At 49.1% G+C, this 17,706-nt stretch overlaps 1 protein-coding gene across 1 annotated transcript in view; it reads left to right on the top strand.

Moving 5' to 3' along the window:
* Positions 1-17,223, top strand: part of LOC119389632 (roquin-1) — a 264,759-nt gene extending 247,536 nt beyond the window's left edge. Inside the window, exon 16 of the mRNA XM_049412057.1 lies at positions 16,405-17,223. Within this exon, the coding sequence (XP_049268014.1) occupies positions 16,405-16,527 (123 nt within the window). The 3' untranslated portion in view covers positions 16,528-17,223. The remainder of the gene's footprint in view (positions 1-16,404) is intronic.
* The last annotated feature ends 483 nt before the right edge of the window (positions 17,224-17,706 follow it).

The raw sequence follows: 17,706 nt of genomic DNA, 5'->3' as shown, positions 1-17,706 counted from the left end.
CCGGGGAGGTTTGACGCACTTTCGCCGTCCGTGCTGAAGCCTGGTGAATCGAAGTCGTCTTCCGTGTCTGTGCTGCTGCCATCATCCAGAGATTCCCGCTGAGATTAATCGGAATCCGTCGAAATTCGCCGTTTCTGTGGAGCACGCGCGAACGACGTCGATGCGAAGTCTGAAACAACGAGCGCTCACCTACCCGACTGCGAATGAGCTTTAAAAATCTCCCCGCGGTGGAAAAAAGAAACTCACAAACAAAACTGATAAAAAACATGTTATTTTACCCTTTCTATTGAGTTAGCTGTCCAGAACCGCTCAGAGAGTGCCAAAACTTGAACTTGAAGTCACCAATAACATACGCTCGATGGGAATAGGCGCGGTCACGAAAGTGTTAAATAGCCACTTAAGTTTCCGTGTACGTGCCGTGCTCCTGGAATTTTTTCTTCCAGGACTAACTTTTTGCTTGTATCTGAGAGAGTATTCCACAATGCGCGTATCAACATTATATGGCGCTGGAAAGAGTGGTTGTTATATTTATGAGCGTATGCATCGTTTGTTATTTTAACATACTGATGTCCGTGACATTTCTTCAGCACCTTTGAGTTTTCTCAGCTGGAAATGCTTGACAGGTACAGTCAACTGCCAATTTTTCCGACGCCCGATTTTCCGGACACGCTCGAAAATTCGGACGCTATCGCGGCACCGTCACCAGCCCCTAGACGTCAATGTATAAGAACATCCGAAATTTCGGACGCTGAAACTCTTCAGCATCCAATTTTTCGGCCTTTCTGCCCAAATTGCAGGTCCGAAAGGCTTTAATTGAAGCGCCCACCTATGCCGCGTCAATCATCTCTTAGGTTCGAACCAGCGCTTTCGCGAGTCGATCTGTGTGCGACAGTAGGAGAGTCTGAAAGTCAGCTTTGCCGCAATGCCGAAGTGTGATGGGCTGAAGCAGACCATAAATTCAAAGGGGCCGCTGTCACGGCGATATCTTTACGGATAAGCAGCGGAAATGCACGGAAGCGTGATGGCTGGCGGCACGTGGCAAACGCGCCAGTACAGCTTAATCGCTGACAACCCTTACGATAAGCATCTTCAGTTAACTGCTCGGTAGTGCATGTGACCTAGCGCAGTTGCATGCGCACTGAACACACGAGAACATAAACGCGCCGCGCCGCCATTCGTGCTGCCGCTTTGTGCGAGACCGCAAAGTGCGCCGCACAGACGCGTCATCCCGAACCCTTTCATGACAAATGCGTGCGTACGGTACAGCAACAGTACATTGACGTTGTCAGCTTAGTTGGCGATGTGCTGCACAGAACTAGAAACGATCGGCTTCACACGGCAGCAAATCCTGCGTATCGGCGGAGATTTTGCAATGTGTGTGCGCATCCTTTACGTGAGCACATGCATCAGGGAAAGCGAGACGAGTCGTCCGCTTTTCCGCCGCAGTCTTTGTGTTCCACGTCATCGCTTCCAAACGCTCCATGCGACAGAGCCGTAATCTATTCCGCGCTTTGCTGGTATCAGCGGCGCTCATCACAAGACGCAAATTTGCAAGTGGCAGTTGGCACGTCGTTAAGCGTGGTTCACGGCAGGTACCGAATGTATTTGCGAGAGGCTGTGCGCAGTCCAAAATGCCCTGATAAGTGTACTGGGAGGCATTAAAGATATTTTGTACCGGGCTGTGGCGATTTGACCGCTTGAGCTAAATAAAAAAGCATGAATTCGATTTTTCGGACTGCCCGATTTTTCGGACAATTTCGCGGTCCCTAGGGAGTCCGAAAAATCGGACGTTGACTGTATTTATTTGAAACAGCTGACAATACACATTCATGTTCTTTATACACAGAAAATGCATGTAAAAACATATGTTGAATCTTTTTGATGATGTCTGATACATGATACTGTGCCGAAAAGTAATTCAGCTTTGGATGCTTGCCCCGCAGGGGCGTCTGCGTGAGCAGCCGTTTGGTGTGTAGCGACACCACGAACCCGAGCTAACGGGGGGTTTCGACCCCTCCTATGCCTCGCCGTGCGTGGCTTTGCCGTGTCTGAGGAAAAGGGGATAGTGGGGGTCGAGCGGGTCCGGGTGATTGGACCTTAAGGCTCCCCGGCAGACGCAACACACCCCTTTGGCCCCGGCTTCACGTAGACAGCACCCCTGGGCTGATCCACCCAGCAAAAATTGGCAGTCGCCTTTTCCTATCGCCCTCTCTGATCTTTCACTTTCCTATCTTCTTTCCTCGCTGTCCTGGCTACTACTCTCTTCAGTTACTTCCCAGTTTTCATATGCGGCCTGGGTTAACCCTGTGCAACTAGCCAACCTTGGTCTATGCGCATTCGGTTATAGTAGCACTGTACGGCTGGTGTCTGCATGTTTTCAGCAGCATGAATCTTGTAGCGTCCCCATGTTGGGCTCCGTGGTGGGTGGCCACCATCACATGCATAGAGCGTTTCCTTTGATCAGTGATTGTGCCGCTTCAAAGCGCGTACATACCGAAGAACTCAGATTGAGCAGAAGAAGTATTCCCCCACTAAACTCAAATCTCATTATAACGAAGTTACATCTTGCACGAAAATAACGTCGTTATATCCGAAAATTTGTTATAAACGTATATTCCTAACGCCGTAAGTATTGCAAGACTATTCTTCATTTACTTCGTTATCACCGATATCTCGTTACATCCGTGTTCATTATATCGAGGTTGCAGTGTATCATGTTGTACAGTTGCCGACCGTTTATTCGGACTCGGCGGGAGCCACCGAAAAGTCAGACTAATCGGGAGTCCGAAAAAAAGGATTTACCAGAAAAAAGCCCCTGTATTGACCCAGTGGCCGCAAAAAACTTGTCAGTGTGCGTCTTTACACATGCACGCTTACGCGCGACGTAGTTGGCCTGTATTTTAACCAATGTCTGGCCACTCCTGTGGGTCGGCAATAGCACTGCAACGGCCTACGCTAAATCTGCATTTGATGGCTGCGGTGTGGGAGGCGCGTCATCATGGCATGTCCACATGCGCTGGTTCGAGTAGCTGACAGATGATCTCTTTGCACAACTCGGCGAAAACTCCCAAGCAACTTCGGATTGAGGTCGGCTGCCTTCCACCTGGCGAATAATCGCTGCATTTTTCACCATCATCAGAGCCTTGTTGTTGCCGTGTTTCTTTAGTTCCGATGGCGCACATGGAACGGGCGGCGTCGGAGCAATTTAGCAATTTCAGCAGATCAAGCCTTGCACGCCAAGCAACAAACAAGGGAGCGAGACACAAAGCTCGGGACGTCGATCAGGCCTAATCACAGAAATATCTCACAACGCAAACCCTCAAACGCCAAAAGGGAACTACGTTGGGCTAGTTGATGTTGCAGCGCTTGTGTTGGCATACTCTCTTTGCACGAGTTAAGATCCGCGTCGTACTCGTACGCGCTGTCATTCACCTCAAACGCCGCACCGAGCCGATTCTGATCTCGGCTTGGCTTGGCCTGCTGTTTGGCCGCAATAGCTGTTCAATGGATACTTGACTGGCTAAAGCCAAAAGGCAACCGTTACACGTAGCTAACAAACAGTGCCTTCGAGATCGGCAATTTCTGCGTGGATTTTGACACTGGCACGATCTCCAGCTATCGCCAGTGCAGCATTTCAGTGCTGGCAACATAGCAAAAATATCGTAGACATTGCTGACAGCTTGTCGTGGCGTTCAACATCGCACTCAATCAGCCAGCCGGAGTCCGAAAAATCGGCGCACTGTGGGGCATCCAAATTTTTGGTCGTGAGTTTACATTACTTCAATGGGACGAGTGGCGGTGTCGCGAAGGTGTCCGAATAAACGAGCATGTGCGAATTTTCAGCGTCCGAATAAACAGTCGGCGACTGTACACAATGAGAAGAGTGACAAAACAGCCAGAACCGTGTCCCCTTTCATAATATCCAGATCACTGACAGACACCTTAGGTGCTAGCTATAAAGTCATGAAAATGGCTAGTGGAGACCTCCTCCTTGAACTACATGACAAGAACCAGTTTGACAAACTAAAGAACCTTCGAACTTTCGGCGACATGCCTATCACTGTAACACCACATCAATCCATGAACTCGGCACGTGATGTCATATCGGACGCAGATCTTCTTGAACCTACAGAAACTGAAATTGAAGGGTGGAAGGATCAGCACGTGACAAATGTAAAACGAATCGTCATCCGAAAAAACAATCAGGAAATCGCCACTAAACACCTAATACTGACCTTTGCCACAAGCGAACTACCACAGACCATAGATACTGGGTACACAAAGACAAATATCAGGCCATACATTCCAAACCCTCGCGGATGTTTCCAGTGTCAAAGATTTGGCCATGGCTCTCAGAGCTGCCGTGGTCGACCTACCTGCGCAAAATTGGGTGTCCAAGGTGATGCCTCGGATACCTGCAATGAAACGCCACACTGTGTGAACTGCGACGGCCACCACGCTGCGTATTCACGTTCTTGCCCAAATTGAAAAAGGAAAAAGACAATCTCATTGAAGGCCTTAGAGAACATCCCATTCAAAGAAGCACGCAGAAGGTGTTCGGCCTTTCACGGCCCAACCTATGCTGATGCGGCGGGCGCGTCAGGGGCCACCGCCACTGCCCCGGCCCACGCAAGATGAGCCATCGGCCGTGGCGGCTGTCCCCGTTGTGGCAGCAGTCAAGTCTGCTCCACCTGCCCAGCCAGAATTCCGGTGACTCTAGGGTCGTCAGGTCTCATGACCACGCCTCGCCAGGCAAGGTCGGAAAAACGAAGCAGCAGCTCGCGCACGCGGGCGTCCAGTGCCTCTAACGAGGCAACGGACACAACTCTGGTACCCCTGGTGCCGAAAGAGTGGCGTAGCTCCTTGGAGCGTGCTAAGAAAACCAAAAAGCCAATTAACGGGGCCTGCCGATGGGCCTGGTACTTAAGCTCTAACTTTCGTTCTTGTTCTTCGCTAAAAAATGTAACGGGGACGACACGGGAACACAGACGTGCGCAAACTTTCAACTGTTTATTTGCGATCAAAGCACGTCAATATATACACAGACATGAAAGGGCAAGAAGCAGATACAAACGTGACGTAGAACATGAAAAGGCGTGAAAAATGGAAGAGGGTGCAAATCTACAGATTTCATGAAGACGCGTGTGTATTTACGTGATGGTTGTCTATGAAATTAAAAGCGGGGTTTCCCAGAACCACAGAAGGAGAGCTTACGTATGTTGATTGATCATTTTTTTGCATGAAGTAGGCCTCCATGATTTCTCGCCCTTTTTTCGATTTGCTGTGTTCCAAAACCTTGGTGTCGCTGAACATAGGCTTACACCCGCAACATGCGCAGTGCGCTGCTAAGTGCCCTGGAGACTGTAGCATTTCAGTCTCGTATCTATGTTCTCTTAATCTGATATTTAAGCATCGTCCCGTCTGTCCAATATATGATCTTTCGCACGTGAGGGGGATCTTATAAACTACGTTGTCCACACAATCCACATACCGGTTAGCATGCCTTATCCTGCAGCTATCGCTAGATGGTTTTTCTTTTTTGGAATTAACTTTTTTGCAGAGCCCTTTCAATTTCAAAGGCGCTGAAAACACAACTTTTGTGCTGCGCTTTTCAGCTATCTTTTTTAGGCCATGCGAAATTTTATGTATGCACGGTAACCCGGTCACCTCCCTACCTTCATCTGTGTTTTTGGCTGCAACCTTTCCGCCGCTCAGGCCCTTCAAAATCTTTTCAGCGACAGACGCTATCATAGAAGGGGGGGGGGTAACCACTGTCTCTGAGTCTAGAGACTTGACGCATCACACTGTTCTTGATGGTATGGGGGCATGACTTTCGAATAGACTGGTTGACGTTGGAGCTAGCTATAGCCCGCTTAACTAATTTTGAGTGTCCCGAATCGTAAGGGAGCAAACTCTTTTCACTTCTCGGTTTATACTCCCAACATGTATGTCCTGCGCTAAAAGTTAATGAAATGTCTAAAAACTGCAGGCATCCCTTATCTGGCATTTCAACTGTAAACTCTAATCCCGGGTGCGCTCTTGCAAACACCTCGACACATTTCGATTCATTTTGCTCTGGAAATTGATGAAAAGCAAAACATACTAAAAAGTCATCAACATAACGAAAACATTTTACTGCTTCAAAGCTGCTAAGCTCATTGTGCAGAATTCTATCGCCCTTTGCAAGAAAAATGTCACATAGTGCGGGAGCTAAACAGGATCCTATGCAAATCCCCGATTTCTGTAAAAACACCTTTCCCGCGAACGAAACATACAGGGCCTCGAGGTAGAGTCGCAACAAATTCAAGAAGACGTGCACACCTATTCCACTACTATTTTGGAACTTCAGCGCCCCGTAGGCATCAATGAAGATTCATCAGTGCCTGTACAGTGGCTAGCATGAAAAGACCAAAACGAAAGGTTTTATGGTCTGCGCAGACTGGAAGTAGACAGGGAAGCCAAAAATTGGGCTCATAAGCTGGATTCATAACAAAACAATAGTAAAAAATTACACCATATCCCGCTAAAGGGGACCATGAGGTAATGCGAAGCCGGAGCACTTGCACGAACGTGTTCCAGTGGTGTTCGTTGGGCATGCTACCGACCTCGCGTCGTGGAACGCGAAGAGAAATACTACGCGTGTCGTGTCTTCCCTCTAGCGTGGCCGTTAATTCTCACAGGGCGAGCAGGGAATGCGGTCGACAGGCGCGCGAGAGGGGGCCAGCGTAGGAGAGAAGAGAGAGGGGGAGGAGACGCGCATGCACTGGCGCTCATTGCGGCATTGCGCAGGAGGGAATTTAGGCATGTCGGGCCCGCATTTCAGAGGAGTCAACCGAAGCAAGCCGCTGGACAACGCATGCAGCATTCTACCCGCTTTATATTCACGCTTGAAGGAGAGGAGGCTAGAGGAGGAGAGTAGCGCATGCACCGCGAGAGCAGAAGCGAGAACGCAGGAGAAGCGCAAGCAGGTGCTGAAAGAGAAGTGAAGAGAGTAACGCGCAGCTGTTGTAGAGAGGGAAGGAGGAGAGTTGCACATGCGTAGTGTGAGTGTGGACGTCCAGGCCGACGCCGCGGGACATACCTCCGAGCAGGAGATGCTTCGCATCTAAAAATAACGCAAAAAAGAAAAGAGAGAAAAGTGTTTACACCCCCTCCCACGCTTTTTCTTGTTTTTGTTGTTGTCTACCACATAACTTTGTCCCTGTGAGTGACTCTCAATGTGTGTGTTGGTTGCCATGTATATTTGTTTGAAATGAAATCTTGTCTTCACCCACCAGCCGCTTTTCTGCACTTTGTCTCCGCATGTTTTGCTGAGGTAAGTTTGAGTCTGTGCCCCGTTCCGCAAATGACCATGGACAACCCAACTCTCTGAATGAAAGGGATACACATGCTTTTCACGGCAACCAACATCAGTACCACATGGCATTACGGGGCAACACACGACACCGCAACGTGACAGCATTCGGAAACAACCGGAACCGATGGCAAAGGTGCCGCGGGCTGAAACGTGGGAACTAGAAAAAAACGAGAGATAAGAGAAAACGGGAAGGTGGTGTTGCAGCCGCTGAATGCAACAACGTTTGCAGCCAGCAGGGATGAGCCCTGAATTGATAATACCGTATTTACTCGAATCTAACGCGCACCTTTTTTCCGGGAAAACGAGTCCAAAAATAGCATGCGCGTTAGAATCGAGTACCGAAAAAAAAAATAGAAACTAGGCTGCGCCTTGGCTGGGAGAGTATTTCGGCCGCGCGTTAAAAAAGTCACGTGGTACACAGAGCTGCTCCGCGCGCGGCGGTCGCGGTTGCCTAGGCGACGAAGACGCGGCCGCGGCGGCACTCCGACCGTCGTTGGGTTCTGCGGCAGTGCCATGTTTCCTTTTGTTATTACAATGTATTCAGTGGGCATTGCGATGACGCAGTAACTGCACGAGCTGCAGGACTGCATCAGCTGCACGTCACAGCGCACAAATGCAACATTCAAGGGTAAAATTTAGCACAGCTTCACTGACTTAGCATCGCGAAGACTGAAGAAACTTCCGAGCTGGTGCCTTTTCCTTGGCTTTGGCGTGCCTTTTTTACTAAGTACTATTTTAGCTGTCGATACAGCGATGATAATATGACGCCGCTAAACGGTCCGTGAGCTCCTGCTTTGGCCACTCGCAAGCCAGGATCGGATTTTCTTCGTTGCTGGGCGGCCGAACGTCTCTCTTCCCGATGAGCTTTGTCGTACAGTTGCCCCTACAGTTGCCGCGACACGCCTCCCTCACTCGAAACTCGGGGTCGGCCCGTCGTCGTTGGGCCCATGCTCTAGCAAATTCCCATCATATTTGCCGCCGCGCCGCTTCTTCTCCCGAAGACAGAACCTTGTTCGTACTCGCCATACTCGTCGCCGAACGTCGTAATGCACTGCGCCGACAGTGCACGCTTTTGTACTGCTTTGTTCACGCAGAATTTATTCTTGCAGCAACAACGAAATGAAGCAATGTTAGGGCTGCTAAATCAAGGTGTGCGGCCTATAGGTAGGGGGCACTCTTGTAAGCTTAGTGCGAGCAGTCCGGCCGCATTGGAACACCACAAGCACGATATGCAACACGAACTGACGGTCGAATGTCAACAACAAGCATGCATGCTAGCAATTAATAAACAAAAATAATGAAGATGTGCGTCTATCCTAGCCTCTCCTAACGCCATCACACAGTAGTCAGGGGACACCAAGCCCAGCTTTTTACTCTGCCGAAATAACATAACACTACCGCAGAAGGGGAGCACATACTATCGATACGATGGCCGGAGCCACCGCGTCAACGTGTCTCGCCGGTCTCGCTCGCCTGGCAACGGCCAAACCCCCGCCGAATCCGCGCGCGCAGGCAGAGGGCAGCACAGCCGCACAGCGACGTGTACCACGTGGCTTTTTTAACGCGCGGCCGAAATACTCCATGACTCCATTTCTACCATTTTTTCAGTTCGTACGTGTGCTGAGGAGATTGTCATCCCGTTCTGCGTTCGCATCGACGGCATGGAAGTGCCGACTCCAAATACTCGACTAGTGTACCACGATGCCGCATTTAAAAGAATAGTTATTACATGTGCAGAGAGACGGACGGAAATCGGGCCGCATCGCGGCCGTTCGGAGTTCCCGAAACGTGCGTGCGAGACTGGCGCAAATAGAAGCAGAATATTTTTTACAGCAAAGCTTCACGAAAAGGTTTCAGTGGATCAAAGCAGGGCCGGTTTCCCGAAATCGAAGAGTGTTGACAGCGACAAGGAGTTGTCCGACAGCGACGAGGACTGATCCATTACGCGACTCGTATCGCCGCCGTAGTGGTGACAGTTTTAGCGGCAAGGCCCGCTTTTTGACTTTGTGTTTTACTTTTTTGAAACTTTAGTTCTTTAAAACCCAAATACTTGTTCTTCTGAATGTGCGAAGTTTGACTCCTACGGACTTCCTTTGTTCTTTTCTCTCACGAAAAATGGGTGCGCGTTACAATCGATGTATTACTTTTTTTTTTTTGTCGCGGAAAACGGGTGCGCGTTACAATCGAGGGCGCGGTAGAATCGAGTAAATACGGTAAATAAAATAACTTCTCACATATTGTCCAGATTTTATGTTCACTGTTGAATTCGTTACGTTATCATGAAAACTGTGTGATGGAAAGAGACAAAAATACTGAAAAACGCAGAAATGCAAGCAGTTGTGTTCGTGTGTTTTTCAGCCTTTTCATCACTCTTTCCGTCTCGCCATTTTCATATTAATTAATCCGTAACAGCTCGCCCTATTGTCAGTATTGAAGCTACAGTCACTGAAAAAGTGGCTAGAATCTTCTTCTATGAGATGGTCGCACACATAATGCTAAGCATTATGTATGTGACCATCTGTGTGTGCGACCAATAATGCTAAGCATTATTTCATGGCAGTTGCATGCGATGCCATATCGTATGTGTACTATAAACATGTTTGGTGGAAGGAAAAAGTTGATCTTATTTTGTGTAAAATAAACAGTGGCGGCTGCAATTTTTGAGATCACTTTTTCGAAATGAAATGAATAAATCTGAAGCAACATACTCGGTGCCAAAATAAAGAATTTCGATGCATTAAGAAAGGTGTAGCGCCTCCACGTTGGTTAGTTGTGGTCTTCTAGGATACCAGAAAAATATGCCCACGATTACTTCCGCAAGAGCGATCGGTGCGCGAAGTTTCATCTTGGGCAAGGCAAGACCAAAAATTCCCAAGAGCTGCAAGTATGTACAAGAAAGGTTGGTAATTAACTGATGTGTACATGCTAAATTGATTTTAAAAGAAGACTTCGGGTGTCACGTGAAGACGCACGCGCTCAAGCATAACTGCCACAAGCACGCCGCACATGTGATCCAGCGGGCGTCCCCGAAACCCCCCGGTCGTGACATCTTTCTTGAAGAGACAGCGGCGTCAGCACGTATGACAACCCGTCCCACTAATTGGGCAGTGGGGTACTTCGAGCGGCGGACCTTTTGATGCGCTTGGTCGTCCGAGCATGTGACCCATGCTCTACGCCCTTCACATGGCAAGGAAGGACCCCCTTCCACAGGTGCAGAGTGCGGTGGCCATGCCCCAGTCGAGGATGTTGACCTGGGCGGGTGTGGGCGGCACCCTCAATAGGGCTGTATGTGACGTAATTGGACCGTCCCAACTTGTTCAGCGGATGCTCCGACCAGCTGCTCCTGGTCGGAGCAGCGGTCAGTAAAGGGCCCGTCGCTGACAGCCCTGGTGTCGGAAGGCCCACTGTGAAGTGGCTACGCCATGTTACACGTCCGCCCCTTGTTTTCCAGGGTCAATAGCTGACGGTTAAAAAAAACTGTTTCGCTTAAGGGCGAAACAATGAATGCGATACCCACAAATTGTATTGTTATACAAAGTAAGGCTAGCAGCTAACTCTTTTGGATTCAATCTCGCGTAACTCAACGGGAATATGGCCACTCCAGGGACTGAAGAGGTCTTCGTGCTGCGTTGAGAGCACAGCAAGTTTACGAGCAGTCTCCAGATGCCTGAGATAGTGTGCGCGCCAGCGACTGCGCCTTTCGAGCGATGTATCCCCCCACCTCCTCCCCTCCCCTGGTGTCCCTTCATGCTCCTTACAAAATACGGGCGGGGTGGTTTTTCTCTGTTTGATGAACAATCGACGGCAGGCCTGGCACGCGGGTGGATGTTATCGCATGTGCCCTCCGTGCAACGGAGACGGCTGGCTCGTTTCATCTCCGTCTCAGCCGCGTTCGTCGCCAGCGCTCGCGAACGTTTCCTCGCGGGTAGAACATACAATGCGTAGGTTGATGTTATCAATTTGGACTTTACGCGGAAAATGACGGCGATGGCAACAGTCGCGGCAAAAACCTGTCGAGAGTGTCCATGTAATTGCTATCACAATAAAAAAAATTTTAACAGCTATTCCACTCTGTGAGATAGATTATCAGCGAAGCTGTTCAGTGCACGGCACAGAGGTGATATGGTGGCGGCTAGTTTGGTATCTGAGGTCAGGTTGTTAATGGGCAGGCTGTTCAACACGCAATATTAATGTGAAAGCCTTGGATGCCTCATCAAACACAAAAATTGACCGTCGGTGGCGTCAACGTGACTGATGCAAAAAATCATCACGTGACGACGTCATCATGACGTAATAGATTGCCAAAACTTGTGATGATCACGACGCATACACCGTGATGTCATCTCATGACATCATCGCTTTGCACGGCCTCCGTGATCGATGCGCCGATCATGGAGGCAGTGCAAAACCAGGTGAGATGCAGAAAGCTTGGAATGCCTCGGAGCCTGGAGAGGGGCGGGGGAGGATCAGTGCATCGAGTGGGAAGTAAAAGAAGAACAACATGGCTTTTGCCTTCAAGCCGTCTTAGGCGAATGCAAAGGAAACCCATGCGTTTTTATTTTTTTGCACTGCTCCCTAAAGGGCACTGGGGAGTTTTCGGCGGCGTACAAATGGAATGTCCTAGCCACATACAGCTTCGCTCTAAAAGGAAAACGAAGTTTGTTATTTAAGAGGACAGACTTTTGGGCTAGTTGGTTTGTTAGGGACCACAGACAGGGCGCACGTCCCGTCCTCTTTCTGTGGTCCCTGTATTATCAGCGCTATGGCTTCAATGAAGTTTGTTATGTCATATAGTCCCCCGTTGAGCACACTTTTGGACATTTTCGCGGAAGCACCACTTGAAGCAGATCTCCATCTTCCAGGGAACCCGGCACATGCGCAAACGATAGTCTGGAAGCTCTGCGAGATCTCTTGCTACAGGACAGAGGGGCCTCAGGAAGAGGGAAGAGAGTGTCGGAGGAGGTTGGATTTTTGAGGCTATCTACGTGACTTCATATTGTGCCCAGCAATACAATTGATCGAGAAGAAAAAGAACCTGGCTTTCACCTTGGAGTCGTCTTAAGGAAATGCATTAGGGACAGTGTGACCCTTTAGCATTGAGGCACTGTTGTATGTTGTGGCGTTTGTCTACCACATCTGTTGATAACCACATAGGTATGATTTTTATAGATCCAGAATCCTGTTCATTTGCTGGTGTCGAAAATAATCGCTGAAGTGGTTACTCCAGAACATTTAACTGCATGACACCCTTATTTTTGCATTGTCAAGTGAAATAAGTAGTGCTCCTGTGATAATTTCTTCCATGAGATTTGCAATGAATCCGAATATTTCTAGCTCTTCATAGGAGCCCCATAATAATTATTCGGATGCTTGAATGTAAATGCAACTTGCTTCTCTGGTGTACTCCAGGATGTGAAATTAGCGGCTCCAGAGTGCTCCCAGATGCAAAATTACCCGCTTCAAAGTGCTCCAAGATGAAAATTTTTGCTGCTCCAGAGTGCTCCAAAATGAAAAAAATTTTGCTGCTCCAAAAATTGCTCCTGCCCCGCCACGGTGGTCTAGTGGTTATGGCGCTCGACTGCTGACCCGAAGGTTGCGGGATCGAATCCTGGCCGCCACGGCTGCATTTTCGATGGAGGTGAAAATGTTTGAGGCCTGTGTACTTAGATTTAGGTGCACGTTAAAGAACCCCAGGTGGTCGAAATTTCCGGAGCCCTCCACTACGGCATCTCTCATAATCATATTGTGGTTTTGGAACGTTAAACCCAAGATATTAATTATTAAAATTGCTCCAAATCAGAAGTCTTTAATAGCATCACTGGGAATAGAGTGCAGCTCTGATTGCTTCCGTATTCCCTGTGCCATCAGCGAGTCCAACACGACCTCTACTGAGGATGGAGCTCAGGAGGGGCACCACCTCGAGGCTGCAACTGCACACTCCAGCTTACTGATAGATAGCTTCACAGCCTGCCCTGGTGCAGACACTGGGCTCCGGCTCTGCTCTGCCTCTGCGTTGGTATGCGGCACACAACCACCACTGTCAGAGGCCCACCAATTTTCATCCATTAAACTTGCAACTGCCACCCCAAAGTTCAGCATTACTTCAGCACACAGAGGTGACGGCTCCGGTCACACTTGATGTGGCATACCGAGACGCTGACTTGCCTGCGGATATCGGGAACGAGAGGCTTCGTGACCCGTTGGGGCAACATTTTTGGTTGTCAGTGCTGGTGTGGACGGCACAACGAGTTGTCCGTTTCCTGTTGAGCGAAGTCTCGTACAAAAAAAGTCACACTTTCGCCGCAAGGGCAAAGCAGAGAATGACGAGCAGCTCGATACTTGCAGTGCGCCGCTGAAGCACAAAGGACGACGGCCAAAAAGAACGCACAAGCGTGAAGTAACTACTATCACAGTTGTTACGTCTTTGTGCTTGAGCAACGCACTGCAAGTGTTGACAATGGAAAACCGGACACTCTTACATATTTCTTTTTCTTTTAAACTGCGGCGGGTGGAGTGACCCCTCTGTCTCCTTGCACACGGGGGCGTCTGACGCAAGGTGTGCCCGGTGTTCTTTTTTTTCATCACAAGTCTGTACAGAAAGGGACCACTTCTTTGTAGTGCGCGTCTTGAGGGCAGTTTTCAAATTGAAAGGAAATGTAGGATCGTTGCGTGACAGAAAACACTCTCAAGCTCCTCCGAGATCTGCATACCACCAGCGGTAAATGGTGTATATAAATAGCTCGCCGTAATTTTGCCGGCGCGTGCATGGCGCGTGGTGGAGTTGTCTAACGCAGAGCGCTGAGGAGCAAGGGGTCGCAGGTTCGAAACCCCGTTCAGGTGCTTCGGAATTTCTTTCTTCTGCTTTATTAAAAATCAGCTGAGAGTGTCCATATAATCGCAATATTAAACCCAAGCGCAAGGAAAGTATTATTCTCAGAAACGACCTTCCCATACACCTCCTCCCGACGGCATTGATTCAGACTTCAGCAGGGCACTGAGTGAGGTAAATGAAGCTGTGGTGATGAACACGACTTAGCAGGATCTGCCCATGCTGCTCGAGTATCTCTCCTATGACCCGGCTTCTGAACTTTGCTTGCTTGACCTTCCCGGCTTGGATTCACGCGGCATCTACTCAAGACCTGCTGCTTTCCGAAATTTGTGGTGCACTGGCCCAATGGCAGCTGAGTTGCCAAAGGAGAAGTCGTGTGGCACGCTGGCATGGAGTATCGCTTCGCCGAGACATAGTATACCAGAACGGAAATCTGGGCGAGTTTGTAAGAATTCATCGTAGAGCATGTAGCGCGAAAATTACGGGGACACAAGGAAGCAACATAAACACGAGACGAGCGCTCGTCTCGTGTTTATGTTGCTTCCTTGTGTCCCCGTAATTTTCGCGCTACATGCTCTACGATGAATAGTATACCACCACACAAGCGCACTATGAGCAGTCATCATGCAGACGACCGTCTCGTTTTTGTACGGCATCTACAAGCTGCTAAGCATTACTCCTACGAGCAGCAAAACAATCGTCAGCAATACCTATCGCCTTGACGGCACAGCCAGTGGTGCCTGCCAGAGTACGCCGAGGCACCCTCTCAAGCCAAATCGCAACGAGGCCAGGACCGATCACCACGATGCAGCCAGTGCCGCCCACCAGACACACTGTTCGCAGCTCCGGCACGCTCGCAGCCATGGCCGAGTGTGGTGACGAAAAATGACACCTGGGTTCGGGCGCGCCGGGGAGCTAGTGTGAAGAAGAGAAAGACGAGGGACAGCTTGCCCGATGAATGGATGTTGTCTCACATATACAATAAAGCACATATACAATAAAACCTCGTTAATTCAAAGTCACTGGAACTGTTAGAAATCTTCTAATTAAGCGAATTTTCGAATGAACAAAACACACAAAAAGGGGGATGCAAGGAACTTTGAATTACTGAAAGTAATTGGAGGTGGTCGTTCGCTGTTCCTGCTAGTTTGCGGCTGTAAGGGTTATGTTTTCCAGCAATACCCGGTCCCAGTTTTGCTGCAAACCCGGGGAAACGGTGGGCCTCGCTGCTCCCACTGAAAAGAAAGGGAGGGGGGCTCACGGTCAGCTGAAATGCGTGCCTGCGGAAACAAAGACATGCTTCACTGCAACACAGTGGTGACACGCGGGCAGCATGTCACCTGCTCCTCGTAGCGCCAGAGCGTCAGATGCGAGCATTCAGCCATTCTTTGTAGCAAAATAAAAAATTTAATAATGGCCAGTGCGACAGAATTTGCCATGTATTCTGGCTGGAAACCATGACCATTGAAGTTTTCGAAGTAGGCGTTGCATGCAAGAACTCTGCCAGCAGTGCATGTGTGCAAATTGCCGGAGCAACTGCCAATCAGAGGTTCGCATACATTGTGAATTTCGTCAGACCGTCCTTTATTACTTTCTTTATTTTCCTAGAAAGGATGGTTAAATCATGACGTGCTGACGTTGCGAGAAGCATGCGACATGCTGCCCGCCTGTCACCGCTTTGTTGCAGTGAAGCTTGTCTTTCTGCAGGCACACATTTCAGCAGACCACGAAGCCGCTTTTTCTTTTCTTTACTTTTTTTTTGCGCTGGAAGCAGCGAGGGTGGGGTGCTTTAGCTGTCACTCATTAAATTGCTAGATTGCATTGCCTTGTGGCTTTTAAGGGCCATCGTTTCCGCAAATTTGTGGCGAAGTCGGGATCGAGAATTGTCACATGGCACCCAGAGTTTTTGAGTTAACCGGGCTTGTACTGACCGCCACTTCAAGTTATCCATGCAAATTGACATTGCAAAATACAGGAACCGCAGAAATCTTTTGAATTAAGCGGGATTTCAAAATAACCGAGTTGGAATTAATGAGGTTTTACTGTATATGTATTTTTTGTGGTAAATCTAAGTGATTGATCAGTAACTGCACCCTTGAAGTTGACTGACTGAGGATACAATCCCAAGTACTTTAGAGCACTGCGCGGTGCGGGACACAGCTGACTGGTATTTTGCACATAAATCAAGCTTTGACCCACATGTCTTTTTTGGGTGCAGGGAAGCGAGTCCTGGGCGGGGCAGCCCCAGGTGCCGACGTCAGTGGGTCCCTGGCTCCTGAACCAGCTGGAAGAGTCGGCACAGTTGTGCTCCGACAACTGCTGGACCCACCAAGGACATTAGGAGGGACAGACGCCCCCCCCCCCCGTGCAAGTATCACACAAGAGTTTGTGGGCAAGCAAGCCAGCCATACTCGCCCGGCGGTCGGGTGTTGAGGAAGCCATCCAAATTGTCGCAATATGGGAAGAGCAGGTCCGTGCTGCCGGTCGTCTCTGAGGCCAGACGGCGCCTTACATTTGTGTGGAAAGGCCCCCACCACTTGCCGCCAAAGTTGGTGAGAAGGACGGGGGCTGTTGGCACGCAGCATGCTAGGTTGTGTCCAGTGCGTCAATGTCCAAGACTTTTCACCGCTCATTGACTCGGAAATTTCCCGAAAAAGCCTGGAAATTTTTTCTTTGTGTGTGCTGTAGCACATGCCTGGCTGGCCAAAACACGCTCACTGCGCAGTGTTTTAGAAGCACAGTGGCGTGTGGGCATCGCTGCAAATTGAAACGGTGATCCTAATGAACGTGAGGGAGGTCTGTGGGAAGTGATGGATTATTGGTGCGTGTTGTAATGCGCTGCATCTGTTGCTTCCTTGCCAGACACTGCACGTGTGCTTTTATAAGCAGAGCTATCCGGGTGGTGGTCGCAATGCGACTCTTAAGGCCGTGGGACTATTTGGGATGTTGCTGAAATTAAATTGATCAGCAGGGAGTGCGCTTGAAACGAGAGAAAAGAAGCACATCTTTGCCGAGCACAAATGTAGTGATATAAGTGGCCCCTTTCTCTGTGTTGTATGTCCAATTCACATAGCCAAAGTGTAGGTGGCTGTTTCCTGGTCATTTGTTTGTTTATAAATTGTCACATGTATGAATGTATCGTGGTGTGAAGACTATGAGAAAGCATTGTTATTGAGGAGTGCACTGTAGTCTTCCACGAGAGAACTACCGCTTGTCACTCTCCACTTCAGGCCTGTTTCCAGTGGAGCTCCTCATCTTGTAAAGTTTAGTGTGATACTGAACCATTGCTGGGCAGCCATTACTGAACTGCAGCAGGCTTGTGATAATTCTTAGTCCTGTATGTCATACTGTCCGTTAATTCGAACAAACTTGAAATTTTTTAGCCCTGCTATGTTTTCCATGTATATTTGAAAGCTGCTCAGTTTAATTAATTCCGTTAATTGATAATTTTTGGTTATCTGTACCGAAAATATTATTTGCCTTTATTGTTACGCTTGCATCTGATAACTCTGGGGTCCCC

This window comes from Rhipicephalus sanguineus, chromosome 1 (genome assembly GCF_013339695.2).
Source record: "Rhipicephalus sanguineus isolate Rsan-2018 chromosome 1, BIME_Rsan_1.4, whole genome shotgun sequence".
Lineage (NCBI taxonomy): Eukaryota > Metazoa > Arthropoda > Arachnida > Ixodida > Ixodidae > Rhipicephalus > Rhipicephalus sanguineus.
The sequence above is the reverse complement of the archived record's forward strand: the minus strand, read 5'-3'. Positions and strand labels throughout refer to the sequence as shown.